Below are 18,557 nucleotides of genomic sequence, written 5' to 3'. Positions count from 1 at the left end.
ATTCAACAGCAAAAGAAAAGAAATCTGATTTAAAAATGAGCAGAGGATATGAACAGACATTTTTCCAAAGAAGACATGCAGATGGCCACAGAGTACATGAAAAGGTGCTCTACATCATTAATCATCAGGGAAATGTAAATCAAAGCACTACTTTTTCTAAAATTAAAATATATTTGACATACAACTTTATAAATTTAAGGTGTACAACATGTTACCTTGACAAATTTATAAACTATACTGTGACTGCCACTGTAGCAATAATTAGCACAACTATCATGTTACATAATTATCATTTCTTTTTAGTAGTTAGAAGAATTAAGTTCTAGTCTCTTTAAGTTCTAGTCTCTTAGCAAATTTGATGATTATAATACCATACTGTTGCTTCTATTCACTATACTGTTCACTAGATCTCTAAGGCTTATCTATTGATTACAAGTTGGTACCCTTAAATAGCATGTCCTATTCCCTCATCGTTCATCCTCTGGTAACCACCACGTACGTCACTCTCTTGTTTTTAAGAGTTTGGGTTTTTCAGACTCCACATATAAGTGATATCATATAGTAACCTGTCTTTCTCTATCTGACTTATCTCACTTAGCATAATGTGTTCAAAGCCCATCCGTATTGCAAATGGCAGGATGACCTCCTTTTCTCGTGGCTAGATAATATTCCACTGTGTATACATACTGTACACATCACATCTTTTTTATCCATTCATCTGTTGATGGGCACTAAGATTGTTTCCATACCCTGGCTACTGTGAATAATGCTGCAATAAACATCAGAATGCATATATCTCTTCAATATCCTGTTTTCATTTTGGGGGCGAATACAACCCAGAAATATAATAATGGGTCATATTCTAGTTCTATTTCTAATTTTTTGAGGAAACTGCATACTGTTTTCCAAAGTGGCTGAACCAACTTACATCTTAACCAACGGTGTACAAGGGTTCGCTTTTCTCCATGTCCTTGCCAACACATCTTAACTCTTGTTTTCTTGACGCTAACCATTCTAACTGGTGTGATGTGATATGTCATTGTGGTTTTGATTTGCATTTCCCTAATGATTAGTGATGTTGAGCATCTTTTCACATGCCTGTGGCCATTAACAAAACTACTTCTATAAACTCATTAAGACACATTATTTTTTTCACACTACACTCTCAGCTCTTACAGTACAGCAGGTACTCAAAACTTATTTAAGTCAAAAAATGGCCAATAACAATAGGAATGCAGAGCAATGGAGGTAGTAAGGCAGGCAACTGAAATTGCTTTGAGAATCATAGAGTAACCAAGAAAAACAACAGTAAAGATGAGATGGGCAAAAACTGGACTACTGACAAATTTCAGAATATGAATATTCAAAAAGTGAATCAAAAGGAGAACATTTTTTGTAAGAGTGGTATCTGGAGGTTTGATTCAAAAAATCAGTATTTTAAGTCACTTATAAGGATTAGACTCTCTAATGTGATATTCTTCAAAAAACATTTTAAAGTTGTCAACCTCTGGGCTAATAAATTCCCTGATGTTCATTTGTTCAGTACACATTAACTCACCTGGGAAGCTCTGTCTTGGGAATTCTTCCTCCAGTATCCATGGCTCCTCTCCTTGCTCCAGCCTAAAGATCACCTCTGGTTTGGTAACACAATACCCTGTCAAAATGAAATAATTTAGGGCTTGGACCGGGTGGCCTAGACTTCAGGGCCTCTGAAAGAGGAGGAAGCTTCTAGAGCTGGTCAATGAAAGTGCCACTGAACATTTCCTTAGAGAAGTAAATACAAATGTCTTCCTGGTGCCCCAAAGTGACAAATAAACATTGACTCCTAACTTCCAATCTTAAATATCATTAAACTCTACAGAATGTCCATATGCTTCTTAACTAAAAGCATTTTTTTTCTTTATAAATTTGTGGCCAGGATGAGGGTCTGATTTAAGATTCTCATGCATTTATTATTACTTGATGCCTTAGTCAGTTCGGGCTGTTATAACAATACCACAGACCAGGAGGCTTAAACAACAAATATTTATTTCTCACAGTCTGGAGGCTGAAAAGTCTGAGATCAAGGTGCCAGCATGGTCAGAATCTGGTGAGGCCTCTCTTCCCGGTTTGCAGATAGCTATCTTTTTGCTGTGTCCTCACATGGTGGAGAACGCAGAAAGATCCCTTTTCTCCTCCTGTTTTTGTAAGTGCATTAATCCTACCATGAGGATCTAATAATTTAATCTAACCCTAATTGAGGATTAGGGTTTAAAAGAAAATTTTAAAATGCCATTTAGAATTACATAATAAACAGACCTTACCCACTGAGACAAGGTTACTGTAGTTCTCCAGCATCACATCTCTGTAAAGGGACTTCTGAGTTGGGTCCAGGTGCTGCCACTCCTCTTGGGTGAAGCCCACAGTCACATCCTTAAATGATACCGATCCCTGGAACTTCTGTTCAATCTGAAATGTTCAGAATTAAGGTGACATGGAAAAAGATGTATGGAAACAAATCCTTACCATGATTACTGTTTACAGATGGTCAAATTGGTTTGCAGAATGTTTCTTTTGCTTTATACTCTGGGAGAAGAAGAGAAATCATAGTAGAAATATTCTGCCATTGCATTAATTATTAATTATCAAGCCCCCACAATGGATCTGGAACTATGCTAGTTCTTGGAAATACTAAGATTACTAAAAATCATCCTGTATTCAAGAAGCATATAATCTGGTAAGAAAACTTGCAGTAATATGTTACAAGCACTATTGTTAAAGTACACACATAACAGATTAAATGAGAAGCAAAACTAGTTCCATTTTGAGCTTCACTGAGGAAGAACAGCTGTTGGATAAAGAGTAACACTGTGTTCTTCATGAACACAAGGCCAGGGCACAGGCAAAGGCAGTGGCCCTCTAACATCTTCAGGAAATGAGCAAAAAGGCAAACAGCAGAGGAGGAGTTGAGATAAGAAAAAGGGCCATGGACGTATTCAAGGAACAGATTACAGAGTAACTTCAGACCAATAGTCTCCAAAGTATGTGATAACTTTCCACGTTAAAGGATATTTTTGAACACTACAGAAGTTTATATTTATAAATTATAGAAATAAACTAACAATAAATTTATTATGAACTTTAGTTCTATTCTTAGACTTAAAATGTAATAAAAGTCTATTATTTTATTTCACTACAATACATATTCTAGGTTCCAATCCTTCAATTCAGAGACAATAATTAGGATGTGTAGAAAATGAGACAGGAAAGATTTTGGAACTACTGAACTTGAAATGTCTGTAGAACATATAAGAGAAGATATTCAATTGTATTGTTTTTGATATCATCCAGAGTTCATGCCTCTACTTGAGGGATCACTGCTGCAGAGAAAGAGGAGCCAAAGAAGAGATTCAAGGATATACTGAAAGTATGTGACCAGGTTTTTATATCAGAACCAATTCTCTTTTTTAAAAAAGGGAAGGGAAAGCTAAAGGACAAAACAACACCATTTACATAAACTACTAAGGTAGAAACTGGGATGCAAGTAGAGCACTGATAAAAGGAGATAGAGGGCTTCCCTGGTGGTGCAGTGGTTGAGAGTCCGCCTGCTGATGCAGGGGACACAGGTTCATGCCCCGGTCCGGGAGGATCCCACATGCCACGGAGCGGCTGGGCCCGTGAGCCATGGCCACTGAGCCTGTGTGTCCAGAGCCTGTGCTCTGCAACGGGAGAGGCCACAACAGTGAGAGGCCTGCGTACTGCAAAAAAAAAAAAAAAAAAAGTAGACAGACAGCAACAGAATGTGATCAGCAGTTCAAGGGCAGAAAAGGAAATGTTTTCTCAGGGTATATGCATGAACAGCTGTACAGATACTAGAGTCACAAAGCAAGCCAGCAACATTAGAAGAAAATAGATTGGGCACTGTACTTTAGCAAGATATGTCTTAACTATAATAAATCTGAAGCATAATACTGGAGGTGTAGAATGAAAATAAGGACTTGGTAGACATTAATAGTTTAGTAGTGTTTGAAGTCATCAAGAATGAATCAGAAGGCTCTCAGAAAATTAAGAATGAAAATAAAAAAGACTGGAAGCTGAGGGAAAATCACTTTTTAACTAGCTTACAGAAAAAGAACAGGTCATGAAGGCCACGACGGAATTTTCTGAAAGGTAGAATTACAAGAAAGAATAGTTTTTAAACCTAAGAGATGATGATATGACCAACTCAGTAAATACAGAAAAGCAGGATTAAAAAAAAAAAACCTCTTGGCAAACTAGAAATAGAAAGGAATTTTCTCAATGTGATAAAGGATTTTTACAAATACCTCCAGCAAATATCACACTTAATGGTAAAATATGGAAAGTGTCCCACTTAAAATTAGGAGCAAGATAAAGACACCTACTATCTCCAATTTTATTCAACATTTTTCTGAAGTTCTTAGAGTAATATAGTACAACAGTCAAGTACACAGAAAATCCAAATAAAAGTATCCAAAATAAAAGTTTTAGAAATTAGATACAAGTTCAGTATAGCAAATTTCAGAAAATTAAATATTTTAAAGGTACAACTCACAATAGCAAGAAAAATACGAAAATCTTTTCAAAAAATAAAATGAAGGAAAATAAGAAGACCCAAATAAATGGAGGGATGTAACAAATTCCTGGACAGACAGGCTCAATATTATAAAATATTATAATATTATAAAAATATTAATTCTCTCCATGTTGATGTACAAATTCATAGCAATTTCAAACAAAATCCCAGACAAGCTAATTCTGAAATATGTGAAAATCGACAATCTTGAAAAAAAATTAAGCCAGAAAGAGTATCATTTATCACGTATAATTATCAATATACCATAATTAAAACAGTGTGATACCAGCATAAGAATTTTCATATAAACAGAATGGAAGAAGAGTCCAAAAACAGACCCACACATATATATCACTTGATTTATGACAAGGGTAATGGAAGGACAATCATTTGAATAAATGATGCTAGTTTAATTACTGATATAATGAACATTTATTGCTACCTTAAGTGTAAAGAGAAATATATTTTAGACGGTATATAGATCTAAACTTGAAAAGTAAAAGAATAAAAATTTTAGAAAATGCCATAAGAAATACCTTCATGACCTCAGGATAGGCAAAGATTTCTTAAACGGGACACAAATTATATAATAATACTATAATATTAAGAACCTACCCTTATCAAAAGACAGAAAGAGAATAAATACTCAACACACAGAGTGGGAGAAGGCATTTGGAATACATATACCTGACAAAGAAGTCCTATCCCTAATAAAGAAAGACATTTTATAAATTAACGAGGAAAAAAAAGGGCAAGTCATCTTGGTAACTAAACTGACAGCAAACCCTTCAACAGAAACTATGAAAATGAGAAGACACTGGGTAAAAATCTGAATAGGCCATTTGCAAATAAGAAAACAAAAATGGAATGTCATTTTAAGCAGCTAGGAAAAACGCCATGAGAAAATTCCAAATCCAGCAAAAGTATTCTTCTGAAATGAATTTATTTTCCACATAAGGGTTGAAAAAGTTATCAACAGTACACACAGACGAGAAATACTACAGTTATGGAAAATGATACCTGATGGAAGCACAAAACTTCAGGAAGTAATCAATAAAACTGAAAATGGACTTTAAAGCAACAAGTAACGTCTTCTGGAATCTGTGACAAACACAAAAGTAAAATACAGCAAAACACTAGTAAAAGGATACTTAAACTGTTTTAAGATTCTTGTATTGTCTGTCAAGTGGTAAAGCACTATTAAAGTAGGCAAAAAATAAGAAAACTGTAGAGGAAAAGCTCAATTCCTCTGTTTTACTCTACTCAGGTCACCAAATTTGTGGGAGTTTTTCCCACTCCAAGGAATTAACTCAACTCTGACACTATAGCGTCAGAGCCCAGGCTCAGTCCCACAACACCACTCCCACTTCAGACACGAACTGAAAATGCAGATTGTCACCTGTACATCTCACCAATGGATATAAATCAAGGTTGCCACACCCTCCTCTTTTGGGTCAATAATTTGATAGAGTGGCTCACAGAACACAGAAAAATGATTTACTTACTAGATTAATGGTTTACTATAAAAGGATACAACTCAGGAACACCCAGAAGGAAGAGATACACAAAGCAAGAATGGGTAAAAGGATACAGAACTTCCATGCCCTCTCAGAGCTCGCCACCCTCCCAGTACCTCCACATGTTCAACAACCTGGAAGCTCTCTGAATCCCATAAATTCAAGGATTTTTATGGAGGTTTCATTATATAGTCATGATTGATTAAAGCACAGGTCATTAGCAACTAATTCAGCCTCCAGCCCCTCACCCCTCCTCAGAGAGTTCCAACCCTCTAATCACATGGTTAGTGTTCCTGGTACCCATACCTCATTCTTAGAGGCATTCCAAAAGTCACCTCATTAACACAAACTCAGGTGTGGTTGAAAGCAGCTTGTTATGAACAGCAAAAGACACCAATTCCACCTTAATTTCTCTGGAGCTACTTCAGGAACTGGGAACAAAAACTAAGTATTATAACAACAGATGCCCCTACAGCTCTTAGGGATATTATTAGAGTTTTAGGAGCTAAGTTAAGGAATCCTGGAGGAACACCCAAATAAATATTCATTACATATAACAACATCACAAATACAAACTGTAATATCTAGAGTAAAAACTAAAAAAATACAAAATTGTATAACTAAAAAGCTACTAGATATAAAAAGAAAAATGCCTTTCAAAAGGAGAATGGGTAAGTAAATTATAGTATTTTCATGTAGTAGAACACTATGCAGTAATACAAGGAATAAACTACTGGTACAGGCAGCAACATGGGTGAATCTAACATATATTGAATGAAAAAAGCCTCATATAAAAGTGTACACACTAATTCTATACATCTAAGTTTCAATAACAGGCAAAATTAACAAATAATGATAGAACAGTGCCACATAAGGGAAGGGAAGTTGTTAAAGATTGGAAAGGTCATAAAGGAACCTGAAGGGGTGGTGGAAATATTAAATATCTTGACCTAGTTGGTAGTTACTAGGACATATATGTGTTTTTTTTTTAAAAGCAGTATACAGTTATGATGAATACACCTTACACACTTTACTAAATCATGACATAGCAAAAAACAAAACCAAAAAAAACAGAATGCAAACAAGGAGGAAAATGGCATATATGAAATGGTGAATGAATTCATAAAAGCAGCAATAACAAGATGCTAGTAAAGTGACAGCCAGCAGCTGTAGGAATTTGCAACAGGATAATTAGTACCTTCTGAAACAAAAGATATGAAGCTGTGACAATTTCTTATGCTGCTAATAAAGAACATGTAAATAAAAATTTTTTATCTGTTGATGCAGATACATATCATGAGTAACAAGGCTGAGATTCCTTAAATATCTGAAGAGGGAGAGTACACTGAAGGAGAAGTAAAGTAACATAAGTTTACGAAGAGGTAAGGTGGAGAGAGATGATAAAATTTAGGCATCTTATGTTAAAACAGAATATTGCATTGTAAGCTCAGTGTTGAAAAAACAAAACAGAATAAAATAAAACATGTAATGAACAACCAACAAGAAAAAGTACAAATAAATATACCGTGGATGGAAGGACTAAAACCAAACAACAATAAATGAAAATAGGTTAAATCACTCAATGTAAAAAAGTTATCTTAAGCTTGAAAGTCCCACTTTTTCTTTTTTTTTTTTTTTGACCAGAAAAATATCCTAAGGAAAACAAAACAGGATTTTGTTTACATCTCTACTGTAGGACTTGTAATAATACAAAAATTATGTGTTTGTTTTAATGCCCTACATAATTCTAAGAGTTTCTCCTTATAAGGAGTTATAAATATATATCTCATTCTTCTTAAAATCCTCAGCCTCTGGCACACAATAGGACATATAATAAATATTCATAAATGGTTTCTGGAAGAATGAATAAAGAACCAATTAAGTTACATTAAGTGAATATTAATTTCAGGGAAAGGGAGACTTATCTGTGATAAAAATAGCTGTGGTCAAGTGGAACAATGAGCCCAGACATAAACCCACACTTATGTAGTCAACTGATTTTTGACAGGGTGCCAATAATACACAATGGGGGAAAGGACAGTCTCTGCAGTAACTGGTGTTGGGGAAACTGGATATCCACGTGCAAAAGAATAAAACTGGACCCTGATCTTACACCACTCACAATAATAATTAACTTGAAATAGATAAAAGACTTATACATAAAAGACCTGATACCATAAAACCCCTGAAGAAAACACAGGGAAGAAGCTCCTTGACATGGTTCTTGGCAATGATTCTTGGATAAGACACCAAAAGCACAGGCAACAAAAGCTAAAATAAACTAGGAGAACTACATCAAACGTAAGAGCCTCTGCACAGCAAAGGTAACAATCAAGAAACTGAAAAGGCAACCTACAGAAAGGGAGAAAATATCAAAACATGTTTCTGATAATGGGTTAATATCCAAAATCTATAAAGAACTCATACAACTCAAAAGCAAAAAAGCAAATAATCCAATTGAAAAATGGTTAAAGGACCTCAATAAGCATTTTTCCAAAGACATATGAATGGCTAACAGGTACATGAACAGGTGTTCAACATCACTAATCATCAAATGCGAACAAAATCACAAGGAGATATCACCTCACACCTTAAAATGGCTATTATCAGAAAGACAAGAAATAACAAATGCTGGCAAGGATGTAGAGAAAAGGGAAGCCTTGTGCACTGCTGGTAGGAATGTAAACTGGTGCAGCCACTATGGAGGACACTATAGTGGCTCCTCAAAAAATTTAAAATAGAACTACTATATGATCCAGCAATTCCACCTCTGGGTATAAACCCAAAAGAAACAAAATCACTATCCCAAAGAGATAGCTGCACCCTCATGTCCATTGCAGCATTATTTACAATAGCCAAAACATGGAAACAGCCTAAGTGGTCCATCAACATATGAATGAATAATGAAAATGTAATGGATATATACAATGGAATATTATTCAGCGACAAAAAGAAGGAAATTCTGCCACTGGAAACAATGTGGCTGGACTTATGCTAAGTGAAGTAAGTCAGACAATGAAAGAAAAATACTACTGGTGGCACTTATATGTGGAATCTAAAAATAACAACAAAAACAACAATAAAAGCCAATTTCATAGAAAGAGAATGAAATGGGGGTTGCTGGGGGTTGCCAAGGGCTAGGGGAATGGGGAAATGGAATGATGTAAGTCAAAAGGTATAAAATTTCAGTTATGATAACTTCAGAGGATCTAATGTACAGTATGGTGACTATAATTAATTATACAGTGTTGTATACTTGAAATTTGCTGACAGTATATCTCAAGCATTCTCACCGTCAAAAAAAAAGGGTTAACTATGTGAGATGATCAATGTGTCAATTATCTTGATCCTGGTTATCATCCCACAATATATATGCATATCATATCATCACATTGTACACTTGAAATATGTACAATTACATTTCTTGATATTGTTATATTTATTGGTATAATTATATTTGTTGATACAATTATATTTGTTGACCTAATCCCCATGTATAAAATAAGTAATCTTATTCTGACTCCTGGTTTTAGCTTAATGTTATTCTTCAGACTTCTTTAGATAACTTAATTTGTCATTGTCACCTCTTTCTTTGTGATTTTTGTAATTTTTATTGAAGTATAATATATATACAAAAACAATGCACAAGTGTACTTAAGTGTACAAATGGCTCAATGAATTTTCACAGTGAACACACCCACTTAACCAGAATCCAGGTCAAGAAACAAAACTTTACCTTAAATCCAGAAGTTCCCTCATGCCCCTATCTACTGCCTACACCCTATCTTACTCTCACATGATAACCACAATGACATACCACTATACACACTTAGATGTCTAAAATGAAAAAGTCAGAAAACACCAAATGGAGATTATTGGCAAGAACATGAAGTAACTGAAACCTTCATACCTTGCTAGTGGGAGTATAAGTAAACATATACACGTTGGAAAAACATTTGGGAATTTCTTCTCAAGCTATATATAGTAATTCCTCCCCTAGTTACACACCCAACATGTGTGTTTTTCTTAACCAAAGGCCTGTAGAAAATGTTCACAGCAGTTTTGTTTATAATAGCCAAAACCTAGAGAGAGCCCAAATGCCCACCAATACAATGGAGAAATAAACGGTAGCACAGTCATATAGTGGAATACTATACAGCAATAAAAAGAAATAGATATACTTAGCAAAAGGAATGAATCTCACAGAAACTATATCGAGTGAAAGCCAGACATAGAAGCAAAAGAAATCAACAATAACAGAAGTCAGAATAATGAGGAACTTGGAGCACCAGGGAATCTCATGTGATACTTAAGTTTGACACTTAAGTTATGTACACTTTACTTCAATGAACTGAGGAAAAAAATACAAATATTTTTTGGAATTTATAACATCCGTTTGACTGAAAGTCTCTGAAATAAAACTGATATACTGTTCGTGAAATGAATAGCCTGAAACAAAAAAGTATGAAATATCAAAACAAAATCAAGGCACTTTTTTAGGAGTGACGTGGAAATAAAAAATTTTTCTGAAGTTCTTCTCTAGCTTGGATGAAAGACGAGCAATGGACAATCAAAAAATCTTGATGAGAAAGTATTATTTAATATACATATGTTAATAAAGAAATACAGATTCAATTACAACAGTTACTAATGTGTTGGTAATCAGAACCAAAAAGCAGCAATCTACCAAATTAGAAAAAAAAAGAAAATAAATGTGACTAGCAGTGCATAAAGAACCAGAAAGTATGACAAAAAATATAATATGAAGAACATAAAAAATATCAATGATGTCATACTAAGATATATATTAAACTAAATAGCAAAAACAGCAACTAAGCTATAAGATGGCATATGAATGTGCTAAATTTCTTATCGGTGACAGACATACCTGACTTGAAAAACAAAACCTGCCACAGGTTATTTGTAAGAAAAGAACATGAAAATTTGAAAATAAAATGATGGGCAAAAAAATCAAACATGCTGCAGAAAATATAAGTAAAATAAAAGTAGGTTTGGCTATATTTACATGAGATAAGGTAACACTGAGGGCCAAAAGAATTAAATGAGCAAAAATGATTCTCCAAGGAGAGAAATACACTAAGTCCCCTACATATGAACGAGTTCTGTTCTGAGAGCACATTCGTAAGTCCAATTTGTTTGTAAGTCCAACAAAGATAGCCCAGGTACCCAACTAACACAATCGGCTATATAGTACTGTACTGTAATAGGCTTATAATACTTTTCACACAAATAATACATAAAAAAACAAACACAAAAAATAAAGAAAACATTTTTCATCTTACAGTACAGTCCCTTGAAAAGTACAGTAGTACAGTACAACAGCTGCCATCCAGGGGCTGGCACTGAGTGAACAGGCAAGAAGAGTTACTGACTGGAGGAGGGAGAGGAGGTGGGAAATAGTAGAGCTGAAGGATAGTCAGCAATAGGAGATGGAGGGCAAGCTACATGTGACAATGTAAGCTAGACATGTGAACTAACTTACATGACTGGACATGAGAACACACATTTGCATCTTTGAAAGTTCTCAACTTCAAGGTTCGTATGTAGGGGACCTACTGTAATTTGGGTAATTTTCTTTTTGGCACCAGATATCATAAAAGCCAATAACATAAGGAAAAAACTACTGTTAAGTATAAAGATACTATGATTAAGACACACTCACATATCCATGAAAATACAGGAGGTAGGAAAACAAAAGAAAATGTTATATGAAATCCCAGAGGAAATAGATGTTTTCTTTAGAAACTTTAATAAACTACCAAAATTGATTTAGAAATAGATGGAAAATTAGTCTAAAGATCAAAAGCCAAAAATATGATTTAATAATCAATTGAAGGGCTTCCCTGGTGGCGCAGTAGTTAAGAATCCGCCTGCCAATTCAAGGGACATGGGTTTGAGCCCTGGCCTGGGAAAATCCCACATGCCGTGGAGCAACTAAGCCCGTGTGCCACAACTACTGAGCCTGAGCTCTAGAGCCCACAAGCCACAACTACTGAGCCCACGTGCCACAACTACTGAGGCCTGCGCGCCTAGAGCCCATGCTCTGCAATAAGAGAGACCATGACAATGAGAAGCCCGCACACCACAACGAAGAGTAGCCCCCGCTCACCGCAACTAGAGAAAGCCCGCGCATAGCAACGAAGACCCAACACAGCCAAAAATAAAATAAAAAAATATAAATCAATAAATTTATTTTTAAAAAAATCAACTAAAGATCTTAAAGATCTACCATAAAAAACCCACCAGTGCCAGATGTTTTTAGAATTAAAAGTCTAGCCAGCAATAAATAAAATGACAACCCATGTCGCAATTTAAACAGCCCATACCACAGGAAAATACATAACTATCACATACTTAATACCAAAACAAAATATTTGTCAAGAACAGGTCATATTTAATTCTGATACAAAATTGTAAATAAAACTTCGCCAATCTCAATTCACACCAGTCTATTAAGAGAGTAATTCAGCATGTCCAACCAGAACACTCCAGATTCCAACTAGGTTTCAGTAAAGCAGATTATTTTGTTCCCACTATGTTTTCCAAACACTTAAAAACAGTCTATAATTTTGAACTAAAGTTCAAAAAATATTTGCTGAATGAATAACTTAGTATATTTTTTCCAAAAACTCAAGCTTAATTTAGATACATGGGAGTTTCAGGTGTTGGAATTACCTGACACAGATTTAACAATTGTTTAATCTGTGGTTAAAATAATGAAGGAAAAAAAGATGGCAAGATGGATCATGGATGAAAACTATGAGAAAGACTGAAGATAAATGGAAAATCTTAAAAGCAGCTAAAGATAAATGAAAAAATGCACCCTAAATTGCAGAATATATATACTTTTCAAGTTTACACAGACCTTTTGTACCCAAATTGACCACAGTCTGGGATACAAAGCAGATTTCAACAAACTTCAAAGATCTGACATCACACAGAGAATTTTCTTTTTACACAGTTTTTAAGATACAAAACAGTGGGTTAAACCATTTTTCAAAAATGATTATAGATAAATTGCATGGGGAAAAAAGTAACCTGATCTCTTCCACATACAAAAGTGAACATCAATTCCACTAAAACAGGCATAAATGTGAAAGCCAAAACAATAAATATTTTTAAAATAACAAAGGAGATTAACCTCACGACTTTGGAGTAGGAAAATTAATTTTAAACAGGATACAAATAACACCTACACTAACAAACTTAATAAACTAATCTAGAAATTGGCAAACTTTTCTTTGTAAACAGTCAGATAGTAAATATTTTAGGCTTTGAGGGCCCACTGGTCTCTGTCACTTCACTACTGAACTTCTCCACTAAAGCCACAGATTATATGTAAATGAATCACCAGGGAGGTATTGGGATGGTGAGAGGGGCACAAGGGAAGCTTCAGGAGTGCTAGTAATATCTGTTTTGACCTATGTGTTAGTTACATGGGCAATGGATTTGTAATAATTCATTGAGTTCTATAGTTAAGATCTGTGACTTTTCTATAAACCTGCTATACATATACAAATAAGATTTATTAAAAACTAAGATACACTTTAATTTATTGATCAAAGAAGGCATGAGAATAGAAACAGAAGCCTGCATATAAAAAAAAAGCACTACATATTGATACTTGGATTTTGAAGTTAAAGTGGTACACAGAGGGTAATTACATCTTTAAATGCATACACTTAAAAGCTTTAAAATAAACTAATCTTCAACAAAAAGTTGGAAAAAAATAGCCTATAACCTAAGACAGTTGAAGCAAGGAATAAAGGTAAAAGTAGAAGTTAATGAAAATTATAGATCAATGAAGCCAAAAGCTGGTTCCTTGAAAGACTAATACATACATATCTGTAATAAAAATTAGTCACAAATGAAAAACTGTTAGAAATAAAAAGCAACATATTAAACATTTTAAAAATAATAATACTATAGACAAGTTTATGGAAAAAATACTGATGAACAGAATTATGCACATCATTAAAAGAATAATGTTTCTTGACCTAGTGGGCCTTGTTTCAGAACACAAAGATTAGTTATTAAGAAATGTGGAAATATCCCCCATAAAATGTTAAGAAAGCATTTGGAAAAACTCAACTCTCATTCTTTATAAGACTCAGTGAATACTTTGTGAACATGACAAAATCTACCCAGTCCAAGCCAGCAGCATGCATAATGAAGAAATATGGCAGGCACTCCCACTCAAATCTGTTTTGTTGGTGCTTGGTCAAGAAGTGTTATCCTTTTATTGTGCTTATTCTTCACAGACAGACAAAATAAAATTAGGTCCTTTAATCACATTACATATATATATATATATATATATACACACACACAAACACATATATATTTTTTAAACTCCAGATGGATTAAGATACTATATATTTTTTTTAAAAACATGCTTGGTATTTTTAGACAAAATAAAGAAAAATTTCATTAGGCCCTTGGGGTAAGGAAAACAGAATGAAAAATAGAAAGCAGGGACTTCCCTGGTGGCACAGGGCTTAAGAATCCGCCTGCCAAAGCAGGGGACATGGGTTCGAGTCCTGGTCCAGGAAGATCCCACATGTCACGGAGCAACTAAGCCCGTGTGCTACAACTACTGAGGCTGTGCTCTAGAGCCTGCGAGCCACAACTACTGAGTCCGTGTGCCACAGCTACTGAAACACGTGCACCTAGGGCCCGTGCTCCACAGGAGAAGCCACCGCAATGAGAAGCCCGCGCACCACAACGAAGAGTAGCCCCCGCTCGCTGCAACTAGAGAAAACCCTCGTGCAGCAACGAAGACCCAATGCAGACAATAATTAATTAATTAATTAATTAATTTTTTAAAAAAAAGAGTCCGCCTGCCAATGCAGGGGACACAGGTTCGGGCCCTGGTCCTGGAAGATCTCACACGGCGCGGAGCAGCTAAGCCCATGAGCCACAGCTACAGAGCCTGAACTCTAGAGCTTGCAAGCCACAACTACTGAAGTCCGTGTGCCTAGAATCCCTGCTCTTCAACAAGAGAAGCCACCACTGAGAGAAGCCTGCACACCTCAACAAAGAGTTGCCCCTGCTTGCTGCAACTAGAGAAAGACCGCGCGTTGCAACAGAGACCCAATGCAGCCAAAAATAAATAGAAAGCACAGGAGGATTGTATCACAACATAAAAGTTATAGGAAATATACCATTAAATTAAAAGACAAAAATCATACTGAGAAAAGATAATTAGTAACAATTATAACGAAAGATTATATTTAGAATACATACGGAAAGCTTACAAAACTCAGTGGAAGAAAACAACCTGAAAAGCCATAAATTTATGAAAACTGCACAACCTCAGTAATCAGTCACAAAATTAAACAGTGAAGTTTTTCACCCATTACTGAGGAAATAACTTTTATATCTGGTGAGGAGGGAAGAAAAGTAGTCTGCTAAAGAATAACAAGGTACATAGAAAAATTAGAAATCCTCATATCCTATAACTCAAAAATATTAATCACAGAACACTAGAGCAGTGATTCTTAAACTCAGCAGGTATCAGCATCACATGAACACCTTGTTAAAACAGACTGCTGAGCCCCACCCCTGAATTCCTTTTCCACTACGTTTGAGATAGGGCATGAGAATCTGCATTTCAAACAAGTTTCCAGGTGCTGCTGCTGCTTCTGGCCAAGAGTCTCACTTTGAGAAGCACTGCTCTAGAGTCTAGAGATACACTTGTATTTGTGCGGAGAGAATGACACGGATATTCATAGCAGCACTGTTCATATTACTGAAAAATGGAAATCATCTAAATGTCTACCAATAAAATACCTAGAATGGGAAAATATAACTTTAAAAGGAATAAAATAAACTACATATGGATAGATCTCAAATTATTAGTGAATTGGGAGAAAAATGTGTATCATACATACGTTAAAATAATTTACATATTTTTTTAAAGCACCCAGAACAATATACAGTATTGTTCAGCTAACTATATATTTTTCCAATGTACATACAGGGGTAAAATAAGAAGACTAGTAAAACTTGGAACTAGACTCGGAACTGAACTATGGAGCATAATGAGGAAGACTCCAGGAAAAAGCCATCAGAAGAGTGGTATCAGAAGTAGACAAAGGAGACTTTCCAGGAGAGAGCAGTCAGTAGGGTAATGTAGCAGTTGTTCAAGGAAGGCAACTACAATTAAGTCACTGGTGACCTGAATAGATTCTGAAGTGGAGAAGAACCAAGACAGAATGCTATGGGATGAAATCTGACTGAGAGGCTCAGAAACATTTACCAGAGAATTTAACTTTGAACCATCTGCTGCAGAACTTGTACACACAGCTGGGCTAAGATAAAGTAATTTTGTAATAGGTGTGCAGGCCATTTATTCATCTAAACACACTAAGTTGCATACCAAAATTAGTAAGACTATCATAAAATTGATTATTTGAACCCTCTCTTGGACCCTTTTACTCCCAGTAAGGAATGGTTTGAGGCACTCATTTCAGGGAAGGTTACTCACTATGTGTCCCTACGTTAACACCAAGAAGGATATCTTCCAGTAATAAAATATGTCTTTATGTCTTGAAAGGAAACTGTCTGTATCCAAGATACAGTGTCTCCCTTTCTGCCATGGTCATCAGAAACGTATCTGCAGGTCAGCTTAGAAATTAACTTAGAAACTATACATTATATAATGATCAGTATATATCTGTAAGCCAATTTGGTCCTGCAGAACTGTGAACTTTATATTTTCTATTAAGTTTGATTTTTATCTATAACTAATTTTCCATCTTAACATATGGACTCTTACAAATCTCACAAAATCCACTGTTAAATAAAGGAATGAATGAACAAACTTACCTGGGATTTATTCATTTTCTGCTGTTCTTGGAAAAATGTAGACAACTCTCAAGATACGCTGGGTTAGAAGAAGAGGACTGGGGTCATGAAAGATCTGGCCTGTGTGGCAGCTCCTGAATTCTCCTTCCCTATAAAGCTAAACACACCACTAGATAAGGAAAAACCTTAATGTCCCTTTGACCTTTAGAAGAGTCAGAGAGACAGATGGTGGAAGACCACCTACCTAATATGACTCTAATATAGTCAGGTAGCTCTTGGGTATAAAATTGTTCAGAGTTAGGTATTTACCTTCTAAGGATATTTTAACAGTTTAAATCTCCCCTGGTGTTCACAAAAAAAGTTTAAATGATAAAATTGGTTAAAACGAATTAAAAAACACATTATGAAGTAAAATTAACTCTTCACCAAAGCTGTTGTTAAAAAAAAAAACACTCAAGAGTAAAGAAAAATAATAAAACTCAAAACTAAGCTGTTTATCAATTTCCCCACTAATATTACTAAACCTATGGTTACTGACTCCACAGAAAGCTATAAAAATCAGTGCTTTAAGGAAAGACCCGTGTTTTAATTTATCTTTGTTGCTGTTTCTCAAAAGGATCTTTCATAAAAAACTTGCTTTTAGTTATATGGAAAAGTAAACAGTACTGGCTTAGGAGTCGGATCTTTTAGTCTTCGCCACTAACTGATCTGAACAAGGCACTAATCTTCAGAAACAAACAAAAAAAAAGAAATTCTATAACATGATACAAAAACCGGAAAATTCTTGAAGATCCTTCCTGAACGCTAGGGCAGGCAGAACAGCGAGACAACGTATATCAAGATGAAGTGATGGGCATGACTGAAGAGCAGTTCGGAATCCAAAAAGCATAAATGGAGAACCACGGGCATGGGTATGTGTACAAAGCTAACTATTGTATTACTCAGCCTCGCGCGCTCTCCCCGCAGCACCGCCCACCTACCCCGGGGGCTCGCTGCACCCGTCACGCATGCGTATTAAACCCTCCTCCTGCGCCCTCAAAAAGGGGGCCTCTCAGACAGCCGCGCCCGCTCAGTGCTGGGGCTAGTCAAGGAGGGGCTTTGGCTCCTTTCCCTGACTGAGACGCCAGCTTCCCGCCGTCCCGGGGGTCCGCGGAGCTCCTCTCCACCACCGGGCACCGACCTTCTCCCTCCCGCCCTCCAAACCGAGGGCTCCCGTCGGCCCTCACCCAACCCTCCCGGGCTCACCCGCCTCTCCCTCGTCGTGTAGCACTGGCCCTAGAAGAGCGCACAGACTCGCCAGCCCCGGAACCGCTTCCCACGCAAGGCCTGAGGAAAACAGAAGTAAAGGCTGCAGTGCACAGAGGCGGAAGTGCACAAAGGTGGCTCTAGGCATGCGCAGATGGCCCGCACGCAGGGCCCGACAGTCTGCGCCGAATGTCAGAACTTGAGCCTGTTTCCCTTGAGCCTCCGCGACTGGCGGTTCGGGATTGGCTGAGAGTGCAGCCTTACCTGGCAGTGGGAAGTTTGGAGCTTTAAGTTCCCTAAACTTTAAGCCGGTCAGGGACTCCCCCAAAAGTTACGGATTACAGTTGAGTTCTCTGTGCAGCCAGAATGCTAATTTACACACAGAGCTGTAA

At 36.2% G+C, this 18,557-nt stretch overlaps 1 protein-coding gene across 2 annotated transcripts in view; it reads right to left on the bottom strand.

Moving 5' to 3' along the window:
- LOC308627711 (uncharacterized protein) overlaps positions 1–18,278 on the bottom strand; it is a 47,513-nt gene extending 29,235 nt beyond the window's left edge. For both annotated transcript variants that reach the window (XM_081254061.1, XM_081254062.1), the window contains exons 1-4: positions 18,166–18,278; positions 16,942–17,077; positions 2,304–2,448; positions 1,559–1,654 (exon numbers count right to left, since the gene is read on the bottom strand). In XM_081254061.1, the coding sequence (XP_081110187.1) occupies positions 1,559–1,654; positions 2,304–2,448; positions 16,942–16,956 (256 nt within the window). In that variant the 5' untranslated portion in view covers positions 16,957–17,077; positions 18,166–18,278. The remainder of the gene's footprint in view (positions 1–1,558; positions 1,655–2,303; positions 2,449–16,941; positions 17,078–18,165) is intronic.
- Between the last annotated feature and the right edge of the window lie 279 nt (positions 18,279–18,557).

Source organism: Mesoplodon bidens (genome assembly GCF_964165515.1).
Source record: "Mesoplodon bidens genome assembly, chromosome: 1".
NCBI lineage: Eukaryota > Metazoa > Chordata > Mammalia > Artiodactyla > Ziphiidae > Mesoplodon > Mesoplodon bidens.
Note: the sequence above shows the minus strand (reverse complement) of the source record. Positions and strands in the feature narration are given on the sequence as shown.